Source organism: Lolium rigidum, chromosome 6 (assembly GCF_022539505.1).
Source record: "Lolium rigidum isolate FL_2022 chromosome 6, APGP_CSIRO_Lrig_0.1, whole genome shotgun sequence".
In the NCBI taxonomy this organism is placed as follows: domain Eukaryota; kingdom Viridiplantae; phylum Streptophyta; class Magnoliopsida; order Poales; family Poaceae; genus Lolium; species Lolium rigidum.
In genome coordinates, this window is record NC_061513.1 from 13,675,928 (window position 1) to 13,692,432 (window position 16,505).

A 16,505-nucleotide genomic window follows, 5' to 3' on the forward strand; every position below is an offset into this window, starting at 1 on the left:
TTTTAGTAAGAGATTCTTAAACCAAACCCTAACAACTCTTTGCACCTCATCCAAGACCTCATCAAGATGAGCAACTTTGATGTTGACCACCTTGACCAGATCGTTGACCATTGCTTAATTTAGTCAAGCCAAGTGGCAACATTGAAACAGATTCTAGATTCCCTCCACTTTTCGAAATTTTTACAAACCATCTCCAAAACCCAAACAAAGACCACCAATGTGTGTCAAATCTTATTTAGAACACAATCATGCAGCAAAGTGGTCAAAATTACATACAAGAGAAGTCAATGGCTTGAGATAGAAAAGTATACATAGAGTAATATGGAAGTACAACCACTATGCAACCACTATTCACCACCTCACCCTCTCTCTCTTGTGATCATCCACAGTACATTGTACCTCTGACCACTCTCAATGACCTCATCTAGCCTTGTCATGATCACCTTGACACAAGGACACTCCATGTCATTGCATATGTCACACACCTTTTTGACTTTGATCATTTGTGCACACTCTAGTACCCTCTCACCTTGCCCACCATGTCTCCTAGACTCACCTCACCCCACTTAAGCTTGCAGCACCTTGGTACACAAGAAAAGTATGCACAAAGAACCAATGCCATGCCATGCCACTCCAAATGACATCACCATGCCAACCCTTGTCTTTCTCCCTCTCTGGTCACCCTCACCTTGTCAAATTGACTCATCCCACTCCTCTGAACACCACCATACCAGATTTGACCCAACCAAACACTTGCACACCTCAAGGCCACACCATGCCACTCACATAGTCACCACCATGCACCCACATGCCCTGGCTCTTTTCCCTCTCTCTCACCATGTCATTCCGCTTTACATTGACCCTAGACACCTGCTAGACATGACCCTATGTCACGGAGAGCAAGTGAATGACCACAACACTCATGCCATTGCCCATGGTCACCAAACCGTGGACACCACCCTCTCCCCGCATGTACACCGCAAACCATCGTGTCTCCCTGCGCCACCAACACCTCCTCGCTCCCACACACACGCTAGACATGGTCCAGGGGCTCGCATGCGCGCCAGGACACGACACGACGCGACGCCCCACAAGGACACCGACGTCGGCCTCGTCCTCATGTGCCCTGCACACTACGTCTGTAGGCCAGCCACTGTGCACGCGTTCACCCCTCCCCATTACCTCTCCGCTGACGCCATGGCAAGGACCAGAGCCCCATGTACTTGACACGCCCGTGACGTCGCCCGCCATGACCTCCACGACGCGTTCCCGTCCCTGGAGCCTATATAAGCAGCCCTCCGCGCCTTGGACATCACCACACCACCCAGCAGCTTCACTCCCTCCCTCCTAAAGCCTCCCTCTCTCCCTCCTTGCCACACACCGGCGTCCACAAGCTCATCACGGCCACCGGCGGCATCCCTCAAAAGCGCCAAGATTTTCATCACCATAGCCCCCGAGCCCTACAGAAAAGTTGTAGCCCTTGGAAAGACCTTTCCAACGCAACAAACCACGCCTCAATCCGAGCTCCGAGGTAAAAGTTAGAGCCCCCGCAAGTTAGCAGCGTCGGGAGGAAGACGATCCGCGCGCCCCGCGGGAACCCGACGTGCATGTGCCATGCACGCCAGGCCCGGGCAGCAACTGGGCCGGCCCAACTTCTTCCCGCCCCCTTCTCGAATTCAAACTTCGTTTAATTTTATTCCCTTTAATTTGCTTGCTGATACTTTGCTAGATTTTGAATATCTTAAATTGTACAAATCCAAATTTAGTGATTCAAAATGTTTTGGAAAGCTCATGAAAGTACCTAGCTAATCGCACTGGATTCAATTCAAAGTTCTTCCTAGATCCTCTACAATAAAAATAACAAATCAGTAACTTTTCAAACTTCAAATAAATCTTAAAAATCAACCATAAACTATTTTGAGGTGGTTCCACCTCTCATAAATCACATTTGATGTTGTCTAATTTATTATGTAATAAAATACTATAGTTGTTTCATATGATCATGGGCTAGAGCAAAGTATTGGCTATGTAGTCAAAATCTAGCCCATTTAAACTATTTCAAAAGTAGGGTTTCAAATCTATGTGGTGTAGCACCTCATTTAAATCATCTTCCCAAGTGGTATGAAGTAATATGATGACCCTTGTTCCTTGGTCTCATACCTGTTCACTTGTGGATATTAAATCAAATAGGATTTAAATTGCATGAGGTATGGAACCTCATTTAAATCTTGTTTCTCAAATGGTAAATGTGAAGTATTGACCTTGGTCAACATGATCTCACCTTTATGAATTGAGGAAATTAAATCTTAACAATGTTCAATGAGAGGAAATTATTTCTCCCAAACTAAAGAGAAACCCTAATCCACATTTCAACCGGGGAGTTGTTTTTCCAAAACCTAAGGAGAAACCTTAGTCTAAGTTTGAATAATGTTTGTGATGATAATAGATCATCTTGAGTGAGCCAATAAGGCTAAGTAGCCATTTAATATTTGTTTGGTGATTGTGTCCTCGTATTCGTTTATAGACGCTAGTACCGGAGCCTATCAAGAGGAGGAGGTTTCCTACCAAGAGGAAGAAGAAGAGAACTTTGACCAATACGCCAACCAAGGCAAGCTATACTCTTGCAAGCTATACTCTTGCAAGCTATACTCTTGCAAGCTATACTCTTGCAAGATATACTCTTGCAAGCTAATATTCTTGCAAAGTGCAAAGCTCTACTAGAGCAAGGCACACTCACCAATTTACTTTATGCTTCATGATCCCATCCCAAGTTTTATTCTTACAAGCTTTTACTTTGATTATTATAACTTGCTTTTATAGTTAACTTTGGTCTAGAGATAGAGTACTACAAGAGTATCAAAGTTAGCCTAGAACCATCAAAGCTAGTTAGCACCCTTCATGACTAGTTGCTAGTGCTAATATATAAAATTGACTACTCTAGATGGGAACTTGTGAAATAAAATGACTTTGAAAACCTTGGAATGATGAGTCATTCTATTGAAAGATTTTGAAGGTGAATGTGACTGGTGAATGAAATGGTGAACTTTACAAAAACTGATGGTTGGGTTCGGATGCGATACCATTCCAATTTTACAAGTACCCCCACAATACCTGATATGGGTAGGGCTTAACTAGAAGTTTATGTATCTTAGTATAGGTTCCCTCTAAACAAGCGTCATCGGGGTTATGCCAAGGGCTGCCTCCAAAGAAATATGAAATGATGTGAAATGACGTGATATGAGGTGAATGTCCGGCCCAAGCCTCGTGCGGTTCCCGGGCTGACAGCTTGTCTTCACCGGGAGGCCAAGCTCATGGGGAGAGGTGCCTATACTAGGGTATGTAAGTGAAAGGTTATGGTTGGTAGTCCGCACACGGAGTGTGATAAATCAGGGCCAGTTAACCCTGACGGATTATTGCAAATGTTGTGGCACAAGTGTACGACCTCTGCAGAGTGTAGAACTATTCGAATAGCCGCGGTTATGGACGGTTGGAAAGGCCATACTGTTCCGTCATCAGAACTTTTCAAAAATGTGACATGTGAAGGGTGACTTGTGAATTGAAAGGTGAATGGGGAATTTGATTTGAATCACAACAGAGTTGTGGGAATGACACTAATGTTCCCACTTGAGTTAGTTAGCAAAGGAAGAGGTTTTTACTAAATGCTTATGAAATAAAATTGGCTTTATGCAAATAAGCTTAGAGCTTAGCACCCCTTTACTATAGCTGATAGTGCTTACATTAGTATTAGTTTGCGAGTACTTTAAAGTACTCATGGCTTTGTCCCTGGCTATTCAAATGGCCAGACTATGAAGGAGAACAACGAGTACGAGGAAGATGGACAGCAGGACGTCTACGACAACTAGGATCACTCCCGACGTCAACAGGTTACTGTGGAATAGATGGACCGCAACCGTTACTTCGCTTCCGCTATGTGTTATGTAATAGGATCTCTAGATCCACTATGATGTATTAAGACCGGATCATGTGATCCCTCTATGTAAGACAATTATGTGTTGTAATGAATGATGTGTTGTGATATCAATCTATTATGTCTCGCAAAAACAATATTCCTGGGATTGCGATGAATGGCATAATAGGCATATGGACTTAAAAATCCGGGTGTTGACAGCGACCCCGTGACCAACATAACGTGGAAAGCCCCCAACCCATGGTACATCCAGACTCTTCAATGCAGATGGAGACGATGAATTCAATCTAACCTAGAATGGCACAGTGTTATGCTTTAACAAATGTCCTAACCACCTCAATTGCCCACGTGGCCTTTCCTTGTGTTCTTTTTGGCTCCAAGGATGCCGAGGAGGGGGGGTTCCGTTCGCCGCCATCTCCTCATCTGAGTAGTGGCGCCAAACTATCACTATTGGCCTAGTAAACACTATCAGCGCATGGGTCGTTGTCCTTCTGGAAGATAAGATATGCTACCCATGTGAGACATCAAACAAAAATCATGGAGTAGTACAACGTGGGTAAGATAATTCTTGCTCACCCACGTTGTGCTCCACGGTTATGTTTGATATCTCACATGGGAAGTATACTTTATCTTCAGAAGAACAATGATCCCTACACCCATAGTGTTTGCTTGGTCAATAGAGATGGTTTTGCTCCAATTACCAGACTCAGATGAGTAGACAGCAGTGAACGTAATCCCCTCCTTTACGTCATTGTAGGCCACTGAGAGACCACAAGGAAAGGGCCGCCACGACAATCGAGGTGGTCATGGAAGTTGTTATAGCATATCACGGTGGCATTCCAAGTTAGGTAGAATTCGTCGGCTCCATCTACGTTGAATAATCCGATTGAATACTTGAGGTTGGGGAAGTTTCCACGTCGCGTTGGTCATGGGGTGGCCGGTGAAAAATTCCTCCGCAAATACTTAAGTGGGATAGAGAAGGATACGAGGGTGTAGGGAGTCGAGAACTAACAAGTTGACGCGATTCTGGAACCTTGACGGAAATGAAAAGTAGGTGGAGACGAAACGGAGACACAGTTTAGTTGTAGATACATTTATTTTAGCATAAAATAATATGGATCGAAAGGAGAGTACATGAAAATGTATTTTGTTAGAAAGGAACGCGTCATTGATTAACGTTGTCTACATGGAGGAATGCACGCCACCATAATGCAAAGACATGGAAAACATAATTGTTCGAGGCGTTTTAAATAAAAAAACCTTGTTATGATGGCATGCTGTTTTTTCTCGGTAGCAATCTGACGGTTATTAAGGTCAGGCCCGTCGATGGCCATGATCGAAGTGATCGATAGATCAGGGCCCCCGATTTCTAGAGGCCCCAAATTCCTGCAACCCAGTACTTGTTTCCTCTGATGTTTGGTCGTGCAGCCCAAACCCAACAGGCCATGATCAATTTTCTCAAAATAATCTCACGTCGATCAGTTCCGAATTCCCAATCGATTTGCCTCCCGATCGTTTATCCATTCCGCCCATCCTGGCGAGCGTCGCGCACTCGCGCCGGCATGTCCTATCTGCTGGTCCTTGCCGGCGTGCCCCTTCCGCCCTTCGCGTTCGAGCCTGCCCGTTGTCCATCGGATCTGGTTCATCAGACACCAGGCACACGTCAAGATCTCAAATCACAAGCAATCAAGGTAAATTATTTTGTTAATTATTTGTTAATTTATTACTTTGTGAAAAGTATCTATCTGGAAGGAAGAAGAAAAGACAGAGATTAGATGCAGAAGATGAGTCTCGAAAGTCTCAAATAAATTCTGAAATCAAACTTCAGTTGCTAATGTTGATTGAAGATGAATTATAAAGATATAGTTGAAAGATTTTATTTCAAGAAACATCAGCCGGATGATACTTTTTAGTAGGGCATGAGGTACGTTTATTACTTTAGTGCTATATTTTTCTTTTAGATCAAATACATGATATATTTCTGAACATTGCACAGGATATCATATTCCGAAATGCATGATTTAGATACTAGTTGTGAGTTTGGGAAAAAAAATACAGCCTCGTTTTGTAATTCGCACTAGGACCCCCAAATCCTGGAGACGGGGCTGATTAAGGTAGTATAAATAAATCAGCAATACACGCAGCCGCTAGTTCCGGCAGGTCACACTGTGGTTAATATATGGGTACGCTGAGGAGATAGAATAAGTGATCCTGGCGCAGATCTGCTAACGAGCGCACTAGGCACGTGAGCAATTTCTTCTAGTAAATATCTTTGTGCAAAGCCGTTTATGATAGTATGGATTTCAATCTAGCTCAGTAGATCCTAAGAGCATCTCCAGTCGCGTCCTCCAAACCGTCCCCCAAATCGCGCCGGATTGAGCGTTTGGAGGACGTGTTTCGTTCGTGCCGCGTTTGGGGGACGTCGCTCCCCAGTCGCGTCCCCCAAATTTTTTTTTGGAAATTTTAAACTTAACGAGATTCGATTAAGATTCGTCCAAACTTACATAGATTCGAACGAAATTTGACTAAATTTAAACTAAACCTAATCTAGAACCACTTGCGGCGGCCGGAGGCGTCGTAGTACTGCTCGGAAGTTGTACATCTCGTCGGTGACGACCTCCCGCTTGACGCGCTCGTCGACGGGCTCGTCCACGGGCTCGTCCTTCACCAAGCCGCTTGGTCCGCCTCGCCGTCGTCGGTGAGGTCCACCGGCCGGCTTGCCGGAGTCGCGGATGGACATGGCGATCGCCGCGTCCGGGTCGCCCCTCCGGGCGTCCTTGTCGTCCATGGACGCCAAGAACGCCGCCCGCAGCCCCGGGCAGTCCTCGGGGTCGTCGGCCGGCGATAAGCCGCTGCTGCCGCTCGTACTCCGCCGCGCGCCGCCGCTGCGACGCTTCCTCCGGCTCCTCCTTCACCTCCGGCTTCGGGATGAGGAGGGCGCCGCCGCGCCTCCCTGCTGCCGCCCGCTGCCGCTACCGCCACGCCTCGTGTTGACGGGCGTCGCCGGCTCCTCCTTGACCTCCCGTTTGGGGACGGTGTAGGGCGCCGACCGGTACGACGAGGACGGCGTCGATCGCGCCGGTCCCGAGGAAGAAGAGTGCGAGGACGACGAGCTCCTCGGCTGCCATTGAGGAGACGCCGGCGGCGACGACGGCATCTCCAGCCTTGGAGCGCCGTTGCGGAGGCCGCGGATGACGTTCTCGAGGGTGCGCCCCGGAACGCCCCGGCAACGGGCGCGGCCTTCCCTGTTCCAGCTGTTGGGGCCGCCGACGAGGTTGTCGGTGTTGTGCATCTCGACGTCGTACTTCGCTCGGAAGTATGTCGTCCACCGAGCGTCGTTGTCGTTGACCGCCCACGTCGGATCCAACCGCTCCTCGGCGGTCGGTTGAGCCCGACGGGCCTTGATGGCGTCCCTCCATTGGTCCGTCTTCGGCTTCGGCGGCGGAACGCCAATGCCGTTCACGGCCATCTTCCGGCCGCCGCCGCGCTGGCGGCCCGCATGTCCGGCGGGACCGGATACCGGGCGTGGTACGGCGCCCACGCCTCCGCCACGGTGAGGCTGCCGTGTCCGAAGCCGTTCGCCGCGGCGATCTTGCGGGAGGACGAGCTCGACATTTTTTGAGCGGCGGGGAGAGGATCCGGGAAGGGGAGGCGGCGGCGACGAGAAGGATTATGATGAGCGGCGATAACCGGAGGGCGTCTTAAAACAGCCGCGGCGGCGGGTGGTTGCACGCAATAACTCCGCCGCGGACGGCCACGCGGCCATGCACGACGAGACGCGTCCTCGCGTCGCTCGGGAAAACAGGGACGCCATTAACGTCGCTTGACCAAAGGTAGGCGACGGGGTTTTAGCCTTCCGTGCCGCTGACGCGTCGGGCCCGCGTCGGTTGGCCTCGCTTTTCGTTGTGTCCGGCGTCCTCGGAGCGTCCCCTGTGGGACGGGGACGGGCTCGGGGCGCCGGACACCGTATCAGGTCGCGCCGGACAAAAATGGGCTTTAGGGGACGCAGCTGGAACGCTTTTTTTGTCCGGCGCGCCCCAAATCCCTTTGGGGGACGCTTTGGGAGACGCACTGGAGATGCTCTAATAAAATTCAAAGGTCTCAATTAGTACATACGTTGGACAACAAAAGATCTATCAAGCGGTTAACCCTATGGGGAATGCCAGATGGGGAACTGGGGAGTAGAAGAAGTTACATCAATGGAGAAAAATCAATAGGACAAAGGAACACGAACGTACATTTTGTTGTATATATATAGAAGGGTATTTCAGCTGACCTTTGCAAGTTATGGAGAGAGATTCGAGGGAATCGACGAATCAGGATCAGCAGCTGCGTCAAAATTAAAAAGCCAAGAGCCGGCGCCGTTGTCGCCGTTTTTCATCATGGCCAACAGAGGAGAACATATCTAGTCTGCTACCACCTTTTAGCGTCTTACCGTCTATCTGCATCAAAAAAACGTATTTTATACGTGTCAAAAAATTATACGAAAAAATGTGAGTACTCATGAAGCATGTCCCTACAACATCCTAAAATTTCATATCCAAAAACGACATGGACACTGAAAAATAAAAAAGAGAAAATCAGCATGAATAGTGTCATTTTCTGATTTGTCTTTTTGTGACACTAGGTAGCACTATTCATGCTGATTTTCTCTTTTTTGTTTCTCAGTGTCCATGTCGATTTTGGATATGAAATTTTGGAATGTTGTAGGGACATGCTTCATGAGTACTCACATTTTTTCGTATAATTTTTTAACATGTCCAAAATATGTTTTTTTATACAGTAACACGGTAGCATGCAAAGAAGTGGTAGCACTAGATATCTTCGCAGGGATTGGGGAACAAGGATACCTAGAAGACGAGGGACTCGCTTGTCGCGCAGTTATTAGTACACACGAGTCAAAGGCCCAGCGAGGAGATGATATAGGCCTACAGTAATTTCTACCTTACGCAAACGCTTATTGCGAGCCGCTGGCAGGCCGGGGCCCATTAGCACATCGCTGGTAGGCACGAACGAACGGAGTACTTCGTTTCCTGTCCTTTTTTCGGCTCAACGGACGCGCCTTCGTAATCGTACCTCAAGAAGTTGGTGCTCACCTGAGACCATCTCCAACTTTGGATGGGTCGTGGCCGACAAAAACGCGGCCCAACGCCGCGACGCATCTCAAATTTGGATGGTCGCGGTGTGAAACGACCTAAACTTGGCTTAGATCTGAACCAGGTTTGTGTGGCCGTGGATGACACACGGCGTCCTCGCGCGTCCGCCTGCTCGCCTGCAGCTGTCGGTGGACGGGCACGTCTTATTAAATGTGGACTGGGAGAGGATTGTCCATGTCAGTCCACTACCCCACTCAGAACTCCAACTCCCCACGCGCTCGTATCCGCCGCCATGGCCCCGAAGAGAGCTTTCATTCTCGGCTTGAACGACGACGAGGCCGGCAGCAACCGGCGGATTGCGTCAGCGCTGAGGGCTGCCCGCCACCGCTGAGGGCTCTACATCGAGGATGCGGGGCCGCGTGCCGTGGCATTGGTGCCACCCGCACCGCCGGTGCCGAAGCCCGAGGAGGACGACGACCCCGACATGTGCCCACCTCGTCCACCTCAAACCATAGCTAGGGTTTTTTTTAATTAAAGCCCATATAGGGCTTTCTTTTGTATAAATTTGCCCAAAATAGGACATATATTTAAATAAACTAAGTTTTAAGTTTAATTGTTTTTATTTTTACTTTTTTGTGGTCTTTTAATTTTTGCACTGTCGTGTCGTGTTGGACGTACGGACCGTCGGCCAGGTCAGAGTATCCGCACGACCACCCAAACGGTCCAATCCGAACGGGCCAACGCGTCCGAGTGTCGGCACGGCCACTCAAACGGGCCAACGGGTCCGATTTCAGTCAGCGCGTTGGAGATGCCAAGCTGCTCTGATAGGCAAGATGAAAACAACTACGGTTCCATGTGGAGTAATTACGCCTCGGGTCATTCAGGTAAGTTTGTTTATGCAAAATTCATTTGGATGCAGATTGCTTTGCTCGGTAACCCGTTTCAAAAACAGTATCTTTGCTGCCACGCTGAACTATTGTGAAGATATCTACATATTATTAATTTAGTGCAGATATTTTGCCATGCCAATTGTATTACACTGACGTTGAGAGTAACTATTTCTTATTATTACTGGGGAGGGACAAGTATAAAAGAAAGTGACATCAGTTCTCCTTGACGTTTACAACACGTTCGCTCGTGCTAATTAGTAAATCTACACAAACAAGATAGTGCACAGATTGTCTCTGATACTGATACGCCCTCCTCACTGCTCTTTGCCGGAAAACAGAGTCAGTTCATGGTGATTGATACTATGCAATCACAGATGTCTCGATTCCGACTTTGCTCGAGTTCCTGACATCCTCGTCCTTCACAGCTTCCTCCCACAGCTCAGGCAACGCTTCCTTCACGTTGTGGATGCTCTCCAGGGCATGGTCAGCGCCTTCAATTCTTTTAGAAGTTCCAATCTGACACATTGATAAATTCAACGCATTCACATTAGCAACTCAAATCATTATATAGTACAATATTGCGCAACATTAACCGGGGGTGAGATTTCACCAGGACAGTGTGCATTCCAATTTGCTTCCCAGCCTGGATGTTCCTGATGCTGTCATCGAAAAATATCTGGTAGGTGTTTTCGTAGTGAGTCAGTACACCATAGAACAGACATAAGGTACCCATGAATGATGAAAAAAGAGTAATTTGGGGGCTTACAGTTGTGCGAGGATTGATGTTGGCAAGCTTGAGGGCATGCAGCATTGCGTCTATGGACGGTTTGCATAGGATCGACGACTTTGGGAGCTCAACCCCAGGCTGGGGATCAGCCAGGTGCTTCATGAAGTCGAAGACTTTGACTTCATTGGCTGGGATGGTAGCAGGTGATGTTGGGTTCAGTGTCTCAAAGCACAAGACGCCTTCGAAGCAGTCCTCGATTCCGAGCCTCTTTAGGGCCCTCGAGGCATGGAGCCTATCACCGTTTGTGAACACCTGGTAGCACAGTTACATCATCATGAATTAACATTCTACTACTTGGGTTCTGATATAAGATTTTAAGGTGGCGATACATACAACTTTGCGGATGGGCAAGCTTAGGAGCATGTTCCTGAGTACGGGGTCAGGCTTGAGTTTTTCGTACGCCAGCCTTCCATGAACAAAGCTGCAAAACAAATGAGTTCATCAAGAACATGACATTCCATTTTTTATTCTCTCCAAACTTACTGACCAGAACAAGTAACAAGTAGCAGCAAGTTAAGAGAGAAGCAGTGGGTACCTGTGAAAATCATCGTAATCGAATTGGTAGCCGACAGCCTACATCAAAGGATCACAAGAAACATGGTTTAGTCTCTGAATAAAAATGAGAGAACTAGGCTTTACTGTGGATGATACAAATCAGGTGCATCAAGAAACATTGTTATTAAGGCTAGAAACAAACAAAATGACCAATCTTTATCATGGGATTCAGAACACACGCACCCTCAAGCCGGCCATGGTGGTTCCGTACTGCTTGTAGAGGAGGATGCAGAGCTCCAGGCTGATGCTCTTCTCGATGCCGAGCTTCTCGACCATATATTCTGGAGCAGACAATGAAAACAACAGCGTGAGGTCACGAAAACGGTACAGAAACCAAAATCAGTCATCTGTTGATGCAAGCTGGATTTTCTTTTTCAGTGAAGCCACATGTTGGATACTATGTGTACCTTGGATGTTCTTCATGACGTCGACCCCGATGCCAGAGCTCACCGGGTACAGGGTATCATCCAGGTCTGAAAAACAGAGCATAGTATAGGTAGATGAGATACCACGACACAAGATGTGGTGAAACTAAAATGAGAAATCGGGCGAGAAATGGGTGGCATAATGCGTGCGTACCGAAGAGGAGGCAGTCGCAGTTGGGCCGCTGGTCCTCGCTGTACTTGCCGCTGCCCTGGTGACCCATTTGGATGAATCTGCAACCGCAAGAAGAGATTCGTCACACAACAAAACCAATCCCCAATCAATCAATCCAGGCGATGCGAACGAACGAACATAGATACTACTGTAGAAGAGAACACCACAGGCTTTAGATCTAAGAAATGAGTATTCCGCGTGACGCTACATTACAGGCCCAACACACGCAGTGGCCGGGGAGGGGAGGGGATTGGAGTGGATAAAATGAGCAGCACGTACCAGATTGCAGAGTGAGGAAGGGGCCGGACGAGATGAACCGTCGAGGAGGAGAGGAATGGCGGATCGGGGAGAGGTTTCCGTGTGAAGGCGTACGTATTTATGGACCGGAGGAGGGGGGGCGTCGGCGGCGTCGGCGTGGGAAGAGACGAGGAAAGGAGAAAGAGAATGGGAGGTGGCGTTGGAAACGGAAAAGAGAAACCGTTCCGTCGGCGTCCAGTGTTTACGATACGCAGCACAGTATTTTTTTTATTGTTTATTTATTTATTATTTCAACTTATAATATAACTGGTAAAAATAAAAACGCTCGAAATTATGAGGAAGTCCATTTTGGCTCGTATGTTTAGATGCACTCACTGCTTAAAAACATATACCAAAATGTCTAAAATCTCAAAAATAAAATCAGGGTGTAAGTCCAGACATTCTACGTTCATACCCCAATTTTTTTTAAAAAAAAATTATATATTGTGACCTGGTTTCAAGAGAGTGGATTTTGTATATAATTTCGGTTCTCCAAAATAGCTACTTAAAAATATTTTAATTTGGTTTTTTACACAAATCATATAATATGTCTTTTTTCCATCAAACTTTGTGTGCCGACATAGAATGTCCGGATATACGCAAGGAAATATTTATTTCTTTAATTTTAAAATACATTCCTAATATATTTTTTCCTAATGAGTGCATCTCCACTTATGAGCCAAAACACCATGTATGTCCAAAACTATGTCACTAATAAAAACAAATAAATGAGAAATGCCACTCCCTTCCCATCATGTTACTCCGCAACGTTGTGTTTAATTATTCTTTTAGAGTGTACAGTGTAAGATGTTGAAAAAGAAGTAAGCCTACCTCACTTAAGTTAGGAAAGCCCGATGTATAACTCAGCCACCTAGCTTTAAGTTCTCAGGAACATACATTTAGGTTCTTATTATTTCGAGTGAACTCCACTTTTTACCCTTTATTTTGGTTTTTGTGACACTAATTACCCCGTCGAGTGAGAAATCGCGTAGATTACCGTTTTTATAAGTTTTGGACCATAAACTTCTAATGGGTATTCATTCGGTAAGGTGTCAGGTGATGGCCGGGATCAAAAAATATCAAAACATTGACGATGAATGGAACACATGTGTAAAAGAATTCTGGACATAATCCTCGATGACGCCCTCCAATATTTACATATTTTATCCCGTCAGATAGACATGTCAGCATGTCCCATCTAACAATACCAAGCAAAATGCGAAACTAAGGTTAAACTGTATTCAAGGTCTCCTAAATGTTATATTTTGCTAAACGTTCTACTAAATAGGATAATATGTGTCACAAATACATAATTATACGGTAAAAAGTGAAATTCACTCTATTATTTCATTTAGCAAATCACTACAGCGGCTTTCCTATCGTATTCCTTTCAAAAATGAAAGGTGTCAAAATTCAACATAGTTCTGATAAATAATTTGATTAGAAATTAGGCAGATGTGGTTTTCTAGCTAGCGCTTGCAGTTAGCTGTCTAAATCATCCAAACAGATGAGCAACTTCCCAAATGTACTCACTCACTCAGGTCACAATCGACTCACGAGTTTCTTGCTCCACAACACAACGACATGAAACTATCTTTCCTTGTCTCAATTTGTTTTGCTAAGATACGTTAGCTCTCGACAGCTACGGCTGTTCTCCAGATGCAACACTAGTTACATTAACTTAGTCGTGAAGCAACGCAAGCATCTGCATTTTGGTGCGTCACCATGCATAGTCACAGCTGTGTCGCCACGTGCACCATTCTCCAGCACAAAAACTGAATCTCGTATCAAATCAAAAAAGTGTTTGTCATACTGTACACCTGTAGTATTACCTATTAAGAAAACAACAAAGAAGATGTAACCCAAAAAAGAGGAGACATCACCGTCCACAATCCATCCACGAGGTCTCACCAAAGGGATTCCATTCAATATATTAAGCGAAAACAGCAGCAGCTTCAACTTTGGCTGGCTTTGCATGCACCGACAACTACACTTTTCGTCGGTGTCACGTTCTGACCCGGTATATACTCCATTCTTTCTCGCTCTAGAAGCACCACGTCAGACAGGATCTGATACCGTTTACTCATCACCCGTGCAGAATAATAAAAAGAATAATGATAAATGTGTTCGATTTGTTCCGTGTGGTTCGCGATAGTCATATTCGGCCTCTCCATTTCTTTTTTGAGCTGGTCATATTTCGGTCTTAAATTATTTGCCGCAGATTCGTCTCGATACAAGACGCGTTTTAGTCATAGAAGAAGAGAAATATGTGCATAGATATACAAATGCATACACATTAATTTTTGAAAAAAGCTTGTATATCTGTGTAATTCACATGAGCAGGACAAGTATGAGTAAAACTGTCATTTGTAGTAGCCTACTACGTACAACTATTGCTCATACGGCTTCGCCACTGATTTTAGTATATAAATACCCGCGAATCTGGGCCAATGGGAAGAGACAGGGAGAAAGAGACCAAGATGCAGTGTTGGTAACCGGAAAAGGACATTGTTATTCCATCCGGTATTTATTTTTCATTTCCTTAGTTTGATAACAAACAAACTACCACGTGATCCACTGAGACGATTGTCAAAGGAATTCGTGAATTACAAAAAAAATCACTTCTAGTTGATGAGTCTGTATGCAACTGTCGAAATCGCCGAACCAACGAGGTGTCACCACGTCTGCTCATCGCGGTGCCGCCACGTGCACCGTTTGTCCAGCACAAAGCGGCATTTCGTGACAAATCAAAACAATATAGTAGTAACACTGTTTATTGTGCTCCACTAGTAGCATTAAACTAACAACAAAGAAGTTGTGACCCAAAATGAAGGAAGAGAGCACCGTCCAGAATCCACAAAGTCTCGCCCAAGAAGGTTCCATTCAATATTGAACGAACAGCGGCTTCAACTTTGGCTTGCACCCAGCCACCAACCGACCACTACCGCACTGCTCGGCTTAAACTTTGGCATGCACGTACTCCTCTTCTCTATCCAGAAGCAACAGATCAGATGGAGAGGGATTCGTGCTACGCACCATTTCCTTCTCCTTCTCTCTCACCGTGCTACAGTAATTGCGCTTCTCAAGCTAGGGACCGGAGCTCTCCCATGTCCACTCCGCCGGGCTAGCTGGCCGGAGTTGGACTGGGAAGGTCACCGGAGTAGCTAAGTTTAGGTTTTTCGGCGGTCTGCCGGTTTTGGACTGCTTGCCCGTAGTTTGGGGTAGTACTCCAGATCTTTTCGGCCAGATCTTAGGTCTAGGGTTCGTCGGCGTGGTTCTTGAGCTTCACTGATCGGAGCTGGAGACGACGCGGATGGCCAATACCTCCTGGAATAAAGTCGCTTGCCTCCTTCTTATTCGGATTAGCAGCTCGTGTCCTCTTTTTATGGCCGGCTGTGGCGACGAGGGGAGGAAGAGGATAAGTGTTCGCTTCTCCGCTGCAAGATGGTGGAGCAACTCTCTGTTGCTCATCTGGAGGAGACCGCTGGTGGCTCTGCTCGCCGAAGTGCTCCTATGGTTGGAGACAGCAGCGATAAGAGTGTTTGCCACAAGCAACTCCATCAGTAAGGCTCTTGGCTATGTTGGGCATCTTCTTCCTCACTCCTCTGCTCCTCTTTCTCTGGCCTGCAGTGGTGCCGAGGGGAGAAGGAGTGGCAGGGTTGTGTGAAACTCTGGGGCTCGACGGCAGCGGGAAGTGTTGAAGCTCGCTGTGTGATGCGCGTAGATGTACACGTCCGTTGGGAACCCCAAGTGGAAGGTATGATGCGCACAGCAGCAAGTTTCCCTCGGTATGAAACCAAGGTTATCGAACCAGTAGGAGCCAAGAAGCACGTGAAGGTTGTTGGTGGAGGAATGTAGTGCGGCGCAACACCAGTGAAACCGGCGCCAACGTGGAACCTGCACAACACAATCAAAGTACTTTGCCCCAACGTAACAGTGAGGTTGTCAATTTCACCGGCTTGCTGAAAACAAAGGATTAAACGTATCGAGTGGAAGATGGTGTTTGTTTGCAAAGAACAGTAAAAATAGTAGAATGTATTCAGATGTAAAAGAATGGACCGGGGTCCACGGTTCACTAGAGGTGTCTCTCCAATAAGATAACTAACATGCTGGGTGAACAAATTACAGGCGGGCAATTGACAAATAAAGATTCAATACATATCAACGATGATTACTATGTGATTTAATCGGGGCATTACGACAAAGTACATAGACCGCTATCCAAGCATGCATCTATGCCTAAATAATCCACCTTCGAGGTTATCATCCGAACCCCTTCCAGTATTAAGTTGTAAACAACGAGATAATTGCATTAAGTATGGTGCGTAATGTAATCAACACGGATATCCTTAGAC

The 16,505-nt window shown here is 46.5% G+C and overlaps 1 protein-coding gene across 1 annotated transcript; it reads right to left on the minus strand.

The window, feature by feature from the left end:
• Window positions 1–10,069: 10,069 nt before the first annotated feature.
• Window positions 10,070–11,912, minus strand: LOC124661917 (uncharacterized protein C24B11.05-like). The gene is made up of 8 exons (XM_047199803.1): window positions 11,836–11,912; window positions 11,664–11,729; window positions 11,440–11,537; window positions 11,237–11,274; window positions 11,035–11,122; window positions 10,681–10,953; window positions 10,525–10,590; window positions 10,070–10,430 (listed from the first exon to the last, which is right to left on the minus strand). Exons 1-8 carry the CDS (start codon window positions 11,900–11,902, stop codon window positions 10,275–10,277), a joined length of 852 nt encoding a protein of 283 aa, XP_047055759.1. The 5' UTR covers window positions 11,903–11,912; the 3' UTR covers window positions 10,070–10,274.
• Window positions 11,913–16,505: the final 4,593 nt, after the last annotated feature.

Excerpts from the sequence above, each read along its gene's own strand:
- LOC124661917 (XM_047199803.1), bottom strand. The coding sequence starts at position 11,902 with ATGGGTCACCAGGGCAGCGGCAAGTACAGCGAGGACCAGCGGCCCAAC. Across the intron at positions 11,538-11,663 it reads CGTCATGAAGAACATCCAAG|AATATATGGTCGAGAAGCTC; the intron begins GTACACATAGTA and ends TGTCTGCTCCAG. Across the intron at positions 10,591-10,680 it reads ACATCAATCCTCGCACAACT|ATATTTTTCGATGACAGCAT; the intron begins GTAAGCCCCCAA and ends AACACCTACCAG.